At 39.2% G+C, this 17952-nt stretch overlaps 1 protein-coding gene across 1 annotated transcript; it reads left to right on the forward strand.

The window, feature by feature from the left end:
• The first annotated feature begins 138 nt into the window (after window positions 1-138).
• AAE7 (acyl-activating enzyme 7) lies at window positions 139-11890 on the forward strand. Its single transcript, XM_077384700.1, has 3 exons — window positions 139-451; window positions 4480-5070; window positions 10811-11890. Exons 1-3 carry the CDS (start codon window positions 236-238, stop codon window positions 11705-11707), a joined length of 1704 nt encoding a protein of 567 aa, XP_077240815.1. The 5' UTR covers window positions 139-235; the 3' UTR covers window positions 11708-11890.
• Window positions 11891-17952: the final 6062 nt, after the last annotated feature.

The following is a 17952-nucleotide window of genomic DNA, read 5'->3' on the forward strand; positions in this document are numbered from 1 at the left end:
CATAAAAAAAACTTCCGATAAAGTTGAACGGATCAATGGGACTGGGATACTACTAGGGGTATTTTCGTCATTCAAGTACTAGATCCGAGTATCCGACAAAAGAGAGCGAGGACAAAATCTCTAACTATATAAGCACCCCCATCCGTGCTATTCTCAGAAGGAGGCGGAACTTCAACTACAGATAGAGGGGGGGGGTTGTCCATATAAATTCCAGGGGGTCTGTTAATCTTCTTCGATGGGTGTAGAAAGAGATATCGATGAGCTTCCAAAGAACGATGCAAACTACACAGCTCTGACCCCACTCTGGTTTCTCGAGAGGGCCGCGACCGTTCATCCCAACCGTAAATCCATCGTGCACGGATCTCTGCAGTACACGTGGCTCGATACCTATCATAGATGCCGACGTTTTGCTTCCTCTCTTTCCAACCATTCCATCGGACCTGGAAGCACGGTAAAATTCTATTCGATTCTATTCGAATCGATTCCAATTGTTTTTTTTTTTTTTAGCATTTTTTCTTCTAATGAATGAAATCTAATTTAGTTTTAGAGTTGAAGTAATTTGATCGGTACCCCGAAAAGCTGTGATGGAACGTGTTAGGCTAGGGCCCTTTAAACATGTCCCATAGCGGACTGGGTCCCACCTAGTCCGATGGCTTTCACAGTTTCACTAAAATACCCCTTTCTAATGTCACAAATATCGTTCTCGGAAATTTCTCAGCATGGGAAAATCTCGGAATATATTATTATTATTATTTTATTTTATTGTGGGGGTTATACCGGGAAAAAATGATAAAAATAAAATTATTTTAAAACTGTATAAATATATAAAATTTATGAAAGAATATAAAATAAAAAGAGAAAATTGTAGCTAACTTAGCTACACCGACGACTTAAAATATAGTGGGCCCCACATTGTTTCGGTGAATCGAACCATTCATTTGATGGGCCCTCACATAGATAGGGTGCGGCCAAAAAATCAGCTCCATAGGATCAACCCAACCCTACGATTTGTGGAGGCAAAAATGGATGTGTAAAAACCTTCACAAATCTGTCCATTTTTGCCTCCACAGTTTGAAGGGTTGAGATCATCCAATGGAGCTGATTTTTTGGGCACCCCCTATCAATGTGAGGGCCTATCAAATGAATGGTTTGGATCACCCAAACAATGTGGGCTCACTGTATTTTAAGCCGTCGGCGTAGCCAAGTTAGCTACACGTATGCGTAGCTTCACTTACCTCAAATAAAAATATTGGTAATATCGTGATATTATCACCAAATTTTAGGATAAAAATAAAAATATCGATATATTTTAAAAATCTTGGGATTATTTCGGGATTTTGTATGTTTATCAAAATGCCGTGATAAAAATGCGATATTTTGAAAATATTGGAGATATTTGTGACATAGGCCATTTCCACATGTCACCTCTTCCTTGACCCACACTCTGTGACTCAAACACTAGATGTGATGGCTGCTCTGATACCAAATGTTAGGTAACTAACCAATTCGAGAAAAGCTCCAAAGCTGATAGAAGGCGGCCTTAGGCTGGGCCCTACTCAGGACCGTAACATGATTTTTCTCTGGATCAGCTGTTGAATTCTTTGTACTGCTGGTTGGTGGAGTTTGGCTATTGAATTGCTTGTTCAGTTAGTTTGTGGAATTGGGATTAGAATTTTTGTTTATATACGGTTTTGGTTTTGAAGTTGTGCTAAAGAGGAATCAGAATTGCTTTTTCAGTAGATTGAGTTGATGCTGTTGAATATGTTACTAGCTGCATGTAAGAATAGAAGTTTATTTGCAACAGATTCCTATTTTGAATTTGAGCTAACTAGAAGAAGAAGAAGAAGGATTTGCCCATGCCACCATATACCTGGCTGTAAGGTCAGGTATATTTTTCCCATTAAATATTGACCGTTGACCTTTTTCTTCAGCTGTCCTCCAGAAGAAAAAGGGCATAGGGCTTTCCTACAGTAGGGTCTTCTCATAGGTATGATATAGAGATTGTGCTATGCACTGGACTGAAAAAAGAAATAGACCACCAACCCTATCCTAATGACCTGTCTCAGTAACCCAGGAAAGAATCGACACTTGATAGACTCACCATGGATCTTTCTAAGTCTCACTTAATCTTCACACCTATCATAAACATAATCCACCCTGTGAAAACTCATCTACTTTATGATTAGAGGTTCAACAGGTTAGATATTGCCTTATTTCTTATTGGACATTAACCACCTTCAATCGGTTTCCTTTTTGAGATTAATTGGATTGATGTAATCGTCTAAGCCTTTAGCTAGAACATAGTTTGATTTGATGATATTGATGTTACCGTCAATATATCGATCCATCCATAACATATATTGAACCTAAAAATGCCATAACATCTGAGTTGCCTGAAATTAGTATATGTTTATGAATAGAATTTTGATTTGTTATCAAAAGAATCAGCTGATTGAAATTAAGTGACCATTTAGTAATCTATTAATTTGTTCTGAGCATTGTTAATAGATGTCCTATAGCATAGAAACCTACTTGGAAAAATGTTTCTAAACTGGTTTGAGACCATTCTCTAAACTTTCTAAAATGTTTAAACCATACTGTTTTTTTCCTTTCATCTTTTCATGTTCAAACCACTAGCTGCATGCTTGGGAAATGAAAATGAGATGCAATTTTGGAAATGGGAATGGAGAAATGCACTTTATCATGTCGAAATATAACCCGAAAACATTCCAGATCAAGTTCTGATGCCGGTTATCTGAGCACCTCTAATCTTGATGAGTTGGCTTTCTGTCTGCAGGCCTATCACAGACTCTTCAGGTTCCTCACAGAACATATCTTCAATCGGATCCATATCCATAGCATTACTGAAATTTTCATCCCTAGCTCTAACCATCAGATCGTTGATTCTTTCGTCTAAATCAGACACTCCTTCTAAAATCCCTCCCCTGCTAGGGAGAACACAATGAATCCCACCAACTGAGACAGCACCCAAGGCCACTTTGGACCTGTTGGAAACCAGTAGAACAGTTCTACTACTGGTTTCCTTTAATTCTGTCAAGAGCAGGATCTTCAGGAGTGTTCTTTAAAGCCCCTAATTTTCTTCTGCTCTGCTTGCTATTGCTCTTTTTTTTCCTTCCTTTGATGATTGTCAACAGTCAAGTGTAAACTCGCTACAGAGGACCCATGTTTTCCCACCTGCTGAATCACTCTAGGTCTTTATTCCTGAGTATTTCAAACTGTCAACGCAAGCTTAGTCTGATCTGCAGTAACCTCAATTCTTCCCATTCTTAGAAATCCCTCTCCTCTGATCTCGACTATTTTTGGCTGAGAATTGGTGGATTGGAGGCACTCCACAGTCACTTCAGTATAGGATTCAGATCTGTTAGCCACTAATTGATTCCCTACTGCCAAACCAGCTAGGAAAGATATATGATCAGCTATCGCATCAAGTTGATTCTCACAGTCATCAGAATCTGAAGAATCACTGCTATAGCTCCCAGCGTCAAGAGGCAACAGCTACCAAGAATTGGTGTTCACCTTTGACAAGCTAGGCTACCCCAGACAGTCCTGTTCATCTCTCGAGTTCTTCACCTGACTGCCTTGGCTCTTACCTTCTGTAATGGTTGCTTTTTCATGTTCCTTTTGATTAGAAAAGGAAGTTTTTACCCAAGATTTGGAGCTGCATTGGGATGGCCTTTCGTAACCAGACTTCAATCCTTCTTTCTCAGGCATATTAACTCCCAGAATCCTGATATCTCTCCTTTGCTTCTTTTCTTGAAGCCATGGTTATGAGCAACTCTTGATCATGTTGGAGTCCATCCTACTTCTTACAGTGGAGCGATCACACCTGGTTCTCGAGATAGACATGGGTTCACAGTGCTGTTCATTTTCTGAAATGAGATTTTAACATCATGTTGTGCTACTTCCATTGCCATTGAGGCCAGGAATTTCCAAGGAAAATATTCAACTCAGTCACCTAATGCTTTTTTGTATGCCACTTAAATTTGTCCTTGTTTGCAAATAGGATTATTTTAATTTAATCATTATTTGAACATGGGACATGAAGGCCGCCATGGAACCCATTGACATATCATTTCTAAACATATAATAACTGTGTTTATTTTGCAAATATTTAGCATCAAAACCATTTGCGTGTAAGAATATATACAAATAATTTTTAGAGGTACTCAAAGAGGCCTTAAATCCTGGGAAGTTGTTATTCTTTGGCTATTGTTAGGCATGCCTCAAGCCTCATTAGGTTGGTATCAATTATGTTTTCAGATGGTTCTGTTATTTGTATCTTGTATTAGACATTCAAGACTTCTGCAGCTGCCCTTGTTTCTGGATTCTTGTTTCCTCAATTCTGAACTTTTTAGGCATAACTCCAATAAATTGCCCTACACTTTTGCTATTCTATATTGAATTGAACTATATTGTCTATGAATGTTGTTTTTAATTTTTTATCTGATTTTTTTTCAGGTTGCTGTAATTGCACCGAACATTCCAGCTATTTATGAAGCTCACTTTGCAGTTCCCATGGCGGGAGCTGTGGTGAACTGTGTCAACACTCGGCTAAATGCAACGACGGTTTCTTTCCTTCTTGGGCATTCTTCAGCTGCAGTTGTTATGGTGGATCAGGAGTTCTTTTCCTTAGCCGAAGAAGCTTTGAAAATCTTAAATGACAAAAGCAAAGGCAATTTCAAACCACCACTTCTGATTGTGATAGGTGATGAAAACTGTGATCCTAGGGAACTTCAAAATGCTCTAGAAAAGGGGGCCATTGAGTACGAGAAGTTTCTGGAATCTGGTGACCCTGAATATGCTTGGAATCCACCAAAAGACGAGTGGCAGAGCATTGCTTTAGGTTATACTTCTGGGACAACATCCAGCCCAAAGGGAGTGGTGTTGAGCCACAGGGGAGCTTATCTCATGGCCCTGAGTGGTGCTCTTATATGGGGGATGAATGAAGGGGCCATTTACTTGTGGACTCTACCAATGTTCCATTGCAATGGTTGGTGTTACACTTGGTCTCTTGCAGCTCTCTGTGGGACGAGCATATGCCTTCGTCAGGTATGCCTTCATCACGATCGAGTGTTCTCCATAAATCCATGCCAAGAATCATGCGTATCTCTGTAACTTATCTTTGTTATTGATTCTATCACGTAATGTCATGGACCTGCTAATCCCTTAGCCTCACACTCACGCAACCCTCGAGCAACACACCAACCTTAGCCTTCTGGTTAGCCTACCTCAAGTGAAGCTAGCCTTGTACCTAAGGCAAGTAGGATAGTTAAACACATGCACAAGGATACATACAGGTGGATTAGGAAGAATGCCTTGTATTACACTTGAGTATTCCTACGACACTTGGAGGTTTCAAAGGATTAGAGGTGTATGACTAATGGGGAGGCCTCACTTCTGTCATAGCAGCGGTTTGGATTTTGCCACTTGGGAATCATCCAACAGCTTATGATGCAGATTATAGGCACAATAAGTGGCATATTTGCCCATTAGGATTTATAGGATTTTTATTTCCGTGTTATTTAGTTTCTAGGATTTTATTTCCATATTTAGTTTTTAGGACTTTCATTTTTCATGTGTTTAGAATTATAGAGTTTATTTATTTTCCGTGGAATTTTATTCCAATTGCCTATAAATAGGCCTCATGTATTAGGAATAGTAAGTTTTGGATGATTAATTGATTTATTGAGATTTTACCCCTCTAATTCTTTCCTTCATCTCCTTCAAGTTCTCCTCTCCTCTCCTTCTCTTCTTCCCCTATTCTTCTCGTCTTCTCCTCTTTTTTCTACTTCTCTTACCTTTCTTCTATTTCTCTTCCCGGTACTACTTCAAATTTGGTATCAGAGCAAAAGATCCAAAGGCTGAAGATGATCATATGTGACCTAAAGGTACTTTTGAGAAGATCAATTTCTCTAGGAATAACAGCTGCCTGAAGGTACTTTCTTCTCTTTTCCTCTCTTAATCTCAGCCCCTGCTTTATTTAAACCCAAAACCCACATCCAGTCTCTTCATTTGGTAGCCATATTCCCTTTTGGAGCCTCTGAATACATAAGTTCTGGGGATTCTTGAAGTAATTACTTAACTGTTGTGATTAACATACACGGACTCTACTCTTTTCGGCCGATTGGGGAGAAATTTTTTGGTGGTAGGTGGCTTTAAGTCCCCAAGCTGTTACGCATGTTAAGACAGTTGTTACCAGAGTTTTTCTTCTAGCTTTGGTGTTCTTGTGGATTACCCAAATTCTCATTTAACTTAGTACTTGAAATTCGTCTGAACCTTTGAACTATTGAAACAATAGTTGCCTCAATGTGTAACAATGAGTTTAGACTGCCCATGTTCGTGCTTTTGCCTTGTACAACGTACCTTGAATGGACCAGTTTGTTGTAGACTTCCCATGTAAATGGAATATGAGTTTAGACTATCTGCACTTCAGACTCTTATACTTAAACAACATTTGAGTTTAGACTGCCCATTTAAGTGAAGTGAAATGCTTTATTAATCTAAAGGAAACTTCCTTTTACAGTCCTCCCAATTATGCCACGTACTCATCAATATATCAATGAACATTTTGAATGTAAAAGTGCCGATATATCTAGATAAAATGACAAATATACCCTTATCTAGGTCTACCTGACAATATTGGGATTGTTTTTTGGGACAACCCGAACACAAGTGTCTTCATATCCCCCTTTTATTTTTGTATGTTCATGTGCACCCAATATTGTCTTAAGAAGAGGAAATGTAGAGACAACAGTATCCTTAAGCGTATAAAAAGTATTAGATTCCTAGTATCAGATTGCTCTCTAGCTTAAAAGTATAGATAAAGAAGTGGAGTTTGTTCAGCCAGTTTGAGTCCTTCCAAGTTGTCATAAAGCTTGTAGATGAAATCTGAAAATTGCTTCGTAGGAATTAGAATAGATGCAGTTAGGTCTTTGAGATTTTCAAGCATACATTATATTAATTTTCTTTTGTTAGAGAAAGTTTCAAATAGGGCTTGTATTCTATTGGTTTCTGTACTTGTTGATTTGTTTGACTGATTTTATGCTTGTCACGGTAGTTTTGTTCACAAGAATGCCTATTGTTGCATAGTAGCATTCATATACTCTGGGCCAACTGTTCTTTGCTATGGAGCACTTTTCTAAAAATATATATATATATATATATATATATATATGAGGAAAATGATTGTGAGCTTGAAGCTCATATAGCTTATATGAGCTTGAGGGCTCAAACACATGGGTCCCACATTTTTTGTGATGATCCAAACCATTCATTTGCAAGGCCCCATCATAGATAGGGTGTGTACCAAAAATCAGATCCATTGGATAATCCTAACCCTTCCAAAAGTGGAGGGGAAAAATGGGCAGATTTGTGGCAAACGGTGTCTGTCCATTTTGCCCTCCACATTTGGATGGGTTAGGATGATCCTATGAAGCTGATTTTTTGTACACATCCTATCTATGTAAGGGCCTTTCAAATGAATGCTTTGGATCATCCTAACAATGTGGGCCCACATGTGTTTGGGCCTCAAGCTCATATAAGCTATATGAGCTTCAAGCTCACAATCATTTTCCTCTCTCTCTCTCTCTCTCTCTCTCTCTCTCTCTCCATATATATATATATATATATATATATATATATATATATATATATTACTTCTTGATATTATTAGACCCTATTAAGTTCTATCCTCCTTTTGCAATTAGTTATAAGAAGGCTTGCATTCCAACACTTGAGTTTTCTCTAGTCTCCAGGATATTTCTATATTATTGGATCAACAGATAAGTAGGGTCAAGTTTCTAATATGGTATTTGAGTGGAATTGGTGATGGCCTTTTATTTTCACTTTGATCTCATTATGAGTCGTACTAGTGCTGAAATTTCTCGAGATCTTCTGCAGAATTTTCTTTCTATGAAAGAGAGTTTAAGATTCAAAGTGTTGTGTTATTGCAACTTCATGGTTATGTTTCTTTGGAGCCTTTTCATGTCATAAATTAAGTCTGTTGCAATGCAGTCCTTAAATGTTTCATTTTGCCTCTACAGGAGCACTAAGGAGGTGTTATGGAAAATTTTCTAATATGGTATTTGAGTGGAATAGGTGCTGGTTAGTTATTTTCAGTTTTCAATTTGATTGAATGTTAGTCCTGAAATTTCTTGAGAAGTTGGCAGAATTTCCAATTTCATGACAGAGAGTTTAGGATTTGAATTGTTGCTGTAAATTTATAGCTGCTTTATTTGGGGTACTTATATTGTCATAAATTCAGTCAATGATACTTTTGTCCTTGAGATTTTCATTCTGCCTCCAGCAGAGGCACTGAGTAAGAGAATTCTAGAATGCTTACCTTTTCTCTTTTCTGTAAACTAGAACATAGTAGGAGAATTCACATGCTTTGCTTCATTTATTTTGTATACCAGGAGAATATAATAGAGCTATGTCAAATTCTACGTTGCCAAAAATACAAGTAAATTTCGTAGTATAACCATACTATGATTATGAGTTCATGAGCCTATCAATCTTTAGAAAGAAATTTGGGTACTGGTAGTGGTTACACATTGGCATGGCTTAATGGAGTATGTTTGTAGATTGTGTTGGCTACAATGATCAACCTGAGTAGACTGTTGAAATAGACCACACGGGTACTTACATGGGTCTTGCCATATCAAACTAGTACTATGTTGTAATGCTGTATGCCTGTATCATTGTTGCAGTCGTGCACTCGTGCTGCATTTGGTGACACCAAGAGCCAAGAGAAGACCTTTTTTTAGAATATTAAAAGAGAGGATATCTATGTCCTTTAGGGATATAATCTCCAATTTTCTTTTTTCCCATCCAAAATGTAGCTTTTAGGAACTCAATGAATCCCTAGGCTGATCCCTATGAAGTCTGAATGCTCCAATCCTTCATCGAGGATTTGTTGACATGGAGATGCCATAGCCTGAAAAATCACTCAGTGTGGACTGTTTATCAGTTTTTTAACTGTCAATTCACAGTCTAATGATGAATGGTTAAGATTGTATAGGTAAAATGTGCCCTCTCACCTCTCTCTAAGAGTGAGTTGGAATTTAACTAAGGGCACTGCCATGAGATTGGTTACTCCTAGCCATTATCCGACTTGATGGTCATGTTCATAGATAACAATAAACAACTCTCCATAAGCCACAAATGATGTCCCCATCACATAAGAGAGAGAGAGAAATGAGGGGGGGGGGTAAAGAGTGCCTCATATACAGTGAGACATTAGATGCTCTTGATTTGGCTAGGCAATCAGACAAATCATTAAGACTTCTAGGAATGAGAAAAAATCAGAACACACCATGCAGACACAGATCGCGCTAATCTCATATATGAGATTGCTAGTCTCCATGGACAGTCACATATCCCTTTGACCCATGAAATTGTGTAGAGGAATCACTTTCCACTGCCAAGCTGCCCTCCATCTGTATGATGAAAATGGTCAATCCTTGGTGAAGAGCACGGATCTCGGCTTCTGTGGAATCAGTGATGCCAATTGGGCCTGCAAAGGAGTAGATGATGTCGCCCCGAATCCCTCAAGATGCCTCCCTTGCCTGGGTTTCCAAGGGAGCAACCATCAACATCAAGTTATATGATGTTTTAGGAGGGGGTTTCCATCTCGCTACCACTTTATTTATGGGAACAAAATGTGCTCTGTCCTCTCATGAGACACTGAATTGCTGGAAATATAAGGAGCTTCTTGATTGTCACAAAATATATCCGTTGGCTTGTCAACCACAAAACACATCTCATCCATGACTGTTCAACCACAATAACTTACATGCATTGTGGGCCATCGCACCATAGTCCGCTTCTATAATTGAACGGGGAACCGTACTCTGCTTTGTGGCTTTCCAAGTAAAAGACTCCCTCCAACAGAAATATAATTTCCAGTAGTTGGGTCTTTGTTAAAGTGGAATCATGCCCAAGTGCATTAGAAAACTTTCCTCTCAAGTGATCACATCCCCTCTCGCCTCGTACTGATGAAAATTGTTGTTGCACCTGGTGCATCCTGCTCCTCAGATATTTATTACCACTTAACTATGTTGTTTCTCTTGTCACTTTTGTGATCTTTCTTGATCTTTGTTTTAAAAATCTCCTTATACCAACTGATATTTATATATAGGCTGATATATGATGACTATTCAAGAATATTCGTGATATATCAGCCAATATATCAAAATCAGAGGGTTGCCGACATGGCTAATATATCGGGACTTTGAAACCTTGGTTTTGATAAAATCTGGTCAACGTACCATGACTTTCAAGTACTCAATTGAGTTTCTAAACACCGGGCATCATTATCCACATTGCATTACAGGTTTGAATGTTGGATTGGAAAATTATTTGTTGCTGGATTTTTAAGGAAATAGCATGATAAAGTCTTACGCATTCCCTAAAGGTAGTAAGAGAGATGACTCTAATATCTATTTATCTTTGATGCATGTTCATTTTACTAATTTTGTAATGCTTTGAATCTGAATAGACTGAGTCTTCATAGCCAGCAGCATGTTTTGTGCAGGATAAATCACTATTATGCTATCAAATCTTCTGTAATTTGGAGTTTACTGTTTGCCTTTCAAACATCTAACTTTCTGCTGCTTTTTTATCTCCGCTGTTGTTAAACTATGGTTAAAGAGTTAAGACCGAGCAAAGCCTTCAGTTGGATTTCAATTTCATAACGATGGGCTTTAACTCTTAGCACTGCATTGAAAAATTGGTCAGTGCCGATAATGTAGTTAGTCACTCTAACTCTGCACTCTCTGTGTACTTGCAGGTAACTGCCAAGGCTATCTACTCCGCCATAGCCCATCAAGGGGTGACTCACTTCTGTGCTGCTCCAGTGGTGCTCAACTCCCTAATCAATGCTCCTCCTGACCAAACAATTCTCCCCCTCCCTCGACTTGTCCACGTGAATACTGCTGGTGCAGCACCTCCGCCTTCAGTGCTCTTCGCCATGTCTGAACGTGGCTTCCGTGTAACCCACACTTATGGTCTCTCCGAGACCTATGGCCCCTCCACCGTCTGTGCGTGGAAGCCAGAGTGGGACTCCCTCCCCCCTGAGACCCAAGCTCGTAAAAATGCTCGACAGGGTGTTCGCTACATTAGCCTAGAGGCCTTAGATGTTGTCAACCCCAAAACCATGGCTCCTGTCCCTGCCGATGGTGCCACCATTGGAGAAATTGTCATGCGTGGGAATATAATTATGAAAGGCTACTTAAAGAACCCAAAAGCCAACGAAGAAGCCTTCGCGAATGGTTGGTATCATTCTGGGGACCTGGGCGTCAAACACCCAGATGGTTATATAGAGGTCAAGGATCGGGCGAAGGACATCATTATCTCGGGTGGTGAAAATATTAGTAGTTTGGAGGTCGAAAGTGTGATGTACTTGCATCCAGCAGTGTTGGAGGTATCGGTTGTGGCTCGGCCGGACGAGCAATGGGGGGAGTCTCCATGTGCTTTTGTGACTTTGAAATCTGATGTTGATGGATCAAATGAAAGACAGTTGGCTGAGGACATTATGCGGTTTTGCCGTAAGAAGATGCCTGCATATTGGGTTCCTAAATCTGTTGTGTTTGGGCCTTTGCCTAAGACAGCTACCGGGAAAATACAGAAGCATTTGCTGAGGGCAAAGGCTAAGGAATTGGGACCTGTCAAGAAAAGTAGATTATGATTTGAAGTAGAATTTAGTGAAGAATTGGAAGATGTAGCTTCATCATTGTTATAAATTTTAGACATGTAAGAGTTGATTATATTTTATTATAAGCTTGTAAAATGCATGTACTGTGGATTCAGTTCTATGTAGCAGTGAAATCTTTGATTGTATATATAGATCTTGCAAGGTGTTTCACTCTTACGGAGTTATTGTTATCCAATGATTACACGCAAGGTTTAAAATTTCGGTTTCAGACCCTGAAATTTTGAAATTTCGGTTTCGGACCCTGAAATTTTGAAATTTCGGTCGAAATCCGGTACCACAAAGAAAAGTATATTTTATTTAATATTAAATTTCGGTCGAAATTTTGGTAAAATATTAAAATAATAATTAAAAAAAGAGAGAACGGTTCCTACACATGTGTAGATAAGTTATCTACACACTAGGTTAAAATACAGTGAGGGCCACATTATTTGGGTGATCCAAACTATTCATTTTTAAGGCCCTCACATAGATAGGGTGTCCATAAAAAATCAGATCCATAGGATCATCCTAACCACTCGAACTGTGGAGGCAAAAAATGGACTAATTTGTGAAGGTTTAAAGACATCCATTTTACCTCCACAAATTGTAGGGTTGGGATGATCCTATGGATCTGATTTTTTGTAGACACCCTATCTATGTGAGGGCCTTTAAAATGGATGGCTTGGATCACCCAAACAATGTGGGCCCCCACTGTATTTTAAGCTAGTGTGTAGAGAACTCTCTACACATATGTGTAGGAACCGTTTTCTCTTAAAAAAAGAGAGAACGGTTCCTACACATATGTGTAGATAAGTTATCTACACACTAGGTTAAAATACAGTGAGGGCCACATTATTTGGGTGATCCAAACTATTCATTTTTAAGGCCCTCACATAGATAGGGTGTCCATAAAAAATCAGATCCATAGGATCATCCTAACCACTCGAACTGTGGAGGCAAAAAATGGACTAATTTGTGAAGGTTTAAAGACATCCATTTTACCTCCACAAATTGTAGGGTTGTATGTGAGGGCCTTTAAAATGGATGGCTTGGATCACCCAAACAATGTGGGCCCCCACTGTATTTTAAGCTAGTGTGTAGAGAACTCTCTACACATATGTGTAGGAACCGTTTTTTGGTTTAAATTTCGGGCAAAAACAAAATTTCAACCGAAATTCCAAAATTTCTGCCGAAATAAACGACCGTCTCGGTTTTTGGTGATTTCGGTGTCGGTCTCCACTGAAATCCGAATTTTGGTCGAAATTTAAAACCATGATTACAGGTTGAACCCTGAGTCGCACTAACTCACCTTGTCTTTTCTTTCTTAACTGACTTTCTTGAGCTTTTGAGCTTTTTGGAAATTGTAATAACCTTTTGACAGCTCATTGAATAATAAAGGACAAGGGGAGTTTGAGCAACTATCAAAACATAATAGGGCAATGATAAATTCGCACCCTCTGTAGGATAATTCACACCACTGTAACCCCTGTAACGTGAATTGACGTTAAAAGCCGTTAAAGTCTGCCACATACCTTCCTTTCCAGGGGTGCGAATTTATCATCTCTCACATAATATTGGCAATGTCAGTCGCTTAACAAGTAGGAATAATGCTAGTTGCAAGCGCAATTTCTGCATGTATAGCCCGTGACTGGTCTATTCTAGTGGGTCCCGCACACAGAACAAAGTACAAGATAATTCATTCTAGAGTGCTGCTAACCAAGAGTGAAACCGAGCAAATCCCTACACACCAAATGGCATAGAGAGGGGTATTTTTGTACTTTAGGACATGGTTTTTTTTGTAAGAAGTGGGCCCATGATCTAGGGCTTTAATATCCTAACAAAAGCATGTGTTGGTATAGCATTGTGGTTAGGGCTGCAACTCGAGTTACCCGACCCGCATCGACCCGACCTGAAAATAGCCTGGGTCGGGTTCAGGTTTCATGGGTTTTGAGTCGAGCCGGGTTGAGCATTCAAAAGCCCGCATGAATCTCGGGTCGAGCCGGGTTTGAAGGGGCCCGACCCGACCCGGCCCGAGTTACATAAGTTATAGTATGTACATTTTTTTCTATTGTTAGTTAAAAGTTAAAAGTGAAAACGAACGCACCCACTGTTATTGTATGTGAGTGTAATTTCTGCTTCTATGAGTTGAGTTGATTCAAGTGTTTGATTCAGCATTGTTTGATTGTAATTACAACATTGTTTGATTACAGCATTGTTTGATTCAAGTGTAATGTGAGTGTAATTACATCATTGTTTGATTCAAGTGCAATGTGAGTGTAATTTCTGCTTCTATGAGTTGAGTTGCCTTGCCAAACAAGAATTTTCCTTAAAAAATTGCGTTAACGTGAAAAAACCCTACCCGACCCGAACCGATCCGAAATTTATCATGGGTAGGGCCGGGTTTTGGAGAACCCAACCCTATCTCAGGTCGGGTTTTTTTCTCGGGTAGGGTTGGGTTCTCCAAAACCCGACCCGAGTTGCAGCCCTAATTGTGGTACATATGACAACATGAACATAGAACAACCACGTTAGGTAATTGTCTTTGCCAGCGACTGTTTATTATTTGGGGAAGGACCGGAACCCAAAAGGTACCCTTTAATTGGAGGGTGGGTCGCATACCACGTGAAGGGTGGAAACAAAAGAACTTTTGTAACTGAAATTTACTTTAGGACATGGTGTTTTTTGTAAGAAGTGGGCCCATGATCTAGGGCTTTAATATCCTAACAAAAGCATGTGTTGGTATAGCATTGTGGTACATATGACAACATGAACATAGAACAACCACGTTAGGTAATTGTCTTTTCCAGCAACTGTTTATTATTTGGGGAAGGACCAGAACCCAAAAGGTACCCTTTAATTGGAGGGTGGGTCGCATACCACGTGAAGGGTGGAAACAAAAGAACTTTTGTAACTGAAATTTACTTTAGGACATGGTGTTTTTTGTAAGAAATGAGCCCATGATCTAGGGCTTTAATATCCTAACAAAAGCATGTGTTGGTATAGCATTGTGGTACATATGACCAAGGTTTAAAATTTTGGTTTCGGTACCAGTTACGGGCCTTGAAATTTCTGCCGAAATTACTGAAATTTCGGTGAAATATTAAATTAATATTAAAAAAAACAGATTTTTTGTGTCAAATTTCGAAAAAACCGAAATTTCGGCCGAAATAAATGACCATTTCGGTTTTGGGTGGTTTCGGTGTCGGTCCCGAAATTTCGGTCGAAATTTAAAACTAGGCATATGACAACACGAACATAGAACAACCACGTTAGGCAATTGCCTTTGCCAGCAACTGTTTATTGTTTGGGGAAGGACCGGAACCCTAAAGGTACCCTTTAATTGGAGAGTGGGTCGCATACCACATGAAGGGTGGAAACAAAAGAACTTTTGTAACTGAAATTGCCCCACTCATGCAGATGAGGACACTCCCTCACTGTACAACATGCATGAAGGGATTGCGCACAAAATCAACTTAAAAGGGAGGACCCCATTGACCTAATTATAAAAGCTTTTGTAATAGAAGCTGGTCCCTAGAAGAGTATCTTGGCTATTTAAAATTAGACAAAGCTCTTACAAGGATATGTTGGCGATTCAAAGGACATGTCAAAGGTGAAGGGACCCTACCCACATGGAAGGGACTTGCCTTACATGGAATTAGGTGTCATGCGTAGGTGGACGCCAACATGTATGGAGGTGGTCACATGCTTAGAATCATCGGTCGCTTATGTAGGACAGAAAAGGCCTGGGTAATTGAAGTTGGATCCGTAAAGTACTCATTTAATTTGCGTGACAGAATAATAGAAGTTAGGCACATTTTGAGAATTATTCTGTAAAGTACTCATTTTAAATAATTAATGATTCTTGGGCTTTGTTTCCTTTAACGTTGCCCGGCTCAGGTCGATTGAAGGGACCTCCACTGGTCTAGCTGGGGTGGAGTGGTCGGCAGAGCTAAATATGCCACTACGATTAAAGATGAACTTTTTCATGTTCAATCGTGATCCAATCAATGGCGGACACAAGTCCATAGGCAAGCAAACACATGGCAAATCGATTAATGGTTTATCCATGATCAACCTTGTGGTACATTCATATAGAATAGATGCATTTAGGGTTGTCTTAAATCACTAGATTATTAAACCTTCATGTTAGATCCTCATTAAATTCAGGATTCATCCATAATTAGAAATGAAATTGCATAGTGAAAATTTCATAATTACTCCCTTGAATAAGATTTATTAAACCATTTGATTAGTATTTAACTAAATAAAGTTCTCAAAAAGTAAAGACCGGTGTTTACCGGGAGATAATGGTGCCTAAGGCCTTCCGTTCTCGTAATCAAGCAATGAACCCCATCATGGGATCGCAGGCTTAATCTTGTAGAGTAATCTTGTAGAGTCACTTATGGTTCTGGCCCTGACACAGTTGCTGACTCTAGCTAGTCATTTTTTGTGAAGTTCAGATTTCTTACCCCAAATTCACAGGAAAGGTGAGGAAAATCAATCACAGTCATCAAACACACCAGTAGAGAACAAACACCGACACTAAACGGAGTCGTGGTCCTTCCAGCTGACATGCCCGGCTTGCAAGAAGCTCGCGAAGCACTTTCCCCCAAGTTTGTTAGACCGAAGAAAATTGCCACTCGTGGGTGCGAAGGGATAACCTCCCGAAAGGCTCCACATGTGTCTTTGCATCTAAGATGCAAACAAGCATATCGTCTTTCATCGATTGCTTGAGTGCATAGAGTGCTCCTCCGGCTTTGGCATTCACTTCTGTCCAGCATCCGTTGGCGGCTCCGTTCTTTCTCCACAAGTCACACCCCACAAGTTGCGCCCTTACAAATATGACTCCATACACGATTTTCATATATCGGAGTTGGAGTTGTTGAGCTTTCTTAAAAATGAGAAACCTGAGTCACCAAACATCTTCTTCTTCTATCAAGTCTCTTTCCGATGCAAGACCAAGATTGCCTAGAAGCGAATCCTTGATCAAATCTTCAAGAACGAATCCTCCCAGGTTCCTCTGAAATCAATTGTAGAAGAAAGAGCTCAAGAAAGAAGAAAACTAGAAAATAAAACAAGAACACAACCACCAAAGTTGAATAATTCCCAATTCCAAGTCTAATTCTACCAATGACTCCCCATAGCCAATCGAAATACATCATCCCACATAAGAGTCACTATGATTCTCAACGCCAATTACTCCGAAAGCATTAGCTATTAGAGTTAGTGTTATTTAATCATGAATACTTCAACGCAAAAGAAAGGTGAAAACTTGAAAAAGATTTTTCTTTCTACCAATTTCCATCACTTTCCTGCTAACAATATAGGCCCTAAAATGATTTCATTTCCACCACTTTTTCATTATTATTAATGAGAATGAAGTTATTTTCACAAAAAAAGAGCGAGTGATAAATCGACCCCCATATATCTTAAAGGGAAGTGATATATCCGTCCCTTTTGACTACTTGGGACACCTAGGTCGAGTGTACGTGGCAATCAGCCCCATTGAATACTTCTGACGTGAAGTACATCAGCCTCAATGCAGTCATTGATACACTGCTGCTAGGTGTCCCAAGTAATCAAAAGGGACGGATTTATCACTTCCCATCTTAAATAGACCCCCTTTTTAACTTGAAACGTTAAAAAATGGATAGGCAAAAGGACATGGAAACGCTACGAAAGAGGTAGGAAGGAGAAGTTCCAAGGCCAGATATTGGCAGGCTTCTTTGAAGCCTTCAAGACATTTCTTCTTTCGACTTCCTCATGGAAGATAGCATTGACCTTTAAAGGATAAGAACAATAAGCAAGCCAACAAAGAGGATCAGTAAACTGCCAAAACGAGAAGTAGACTGAACATACATGAGCTAGTCAGAAGCCATAATTATTCACATTGCTAAACCACAAATTTACAATTGAAATTTTTTTTTTTAAACTGACAAATAATTATTGTAATAAAATGATATTCTCACAGCCTTGTTTCAATAATGGCACTCTACTCTTAAAACCTTTTTAATTTGTTTTGAGAGCATTTACGGAAAATTTACAACAAGCATTTTTTTGGAATTGTAACAACCTTCGAAACCTAATTAGCAAACTGTAAAAGAAGTAGCGCCATTGTTGAATCGATGTGTGAATATCATTTCTCCAATTATATAAATAGGCTACTGATGTTGGCACTACCATGTGTTAATAATTGCACAAACCCAAGTTGTCTTTTCTCTTTTAAACTGCTACCAAAG

Source organism: Tasmannia lanceolata, unplaced genomic scaffold (assembly GCF_043159265.1).
Source record: "Tasmannia lanceolata isolate RefF3 unplaced genomic scaffold, GAP_Taslan_0.1 ptg000007l, whole genome shotgun sequence".
NCBI lineage: Eukaryota > Viridiplantae > Streptophyta > Magnoliopsida > Canellales > Winteraceae > Tasmannia > Tasmannia lanceolata.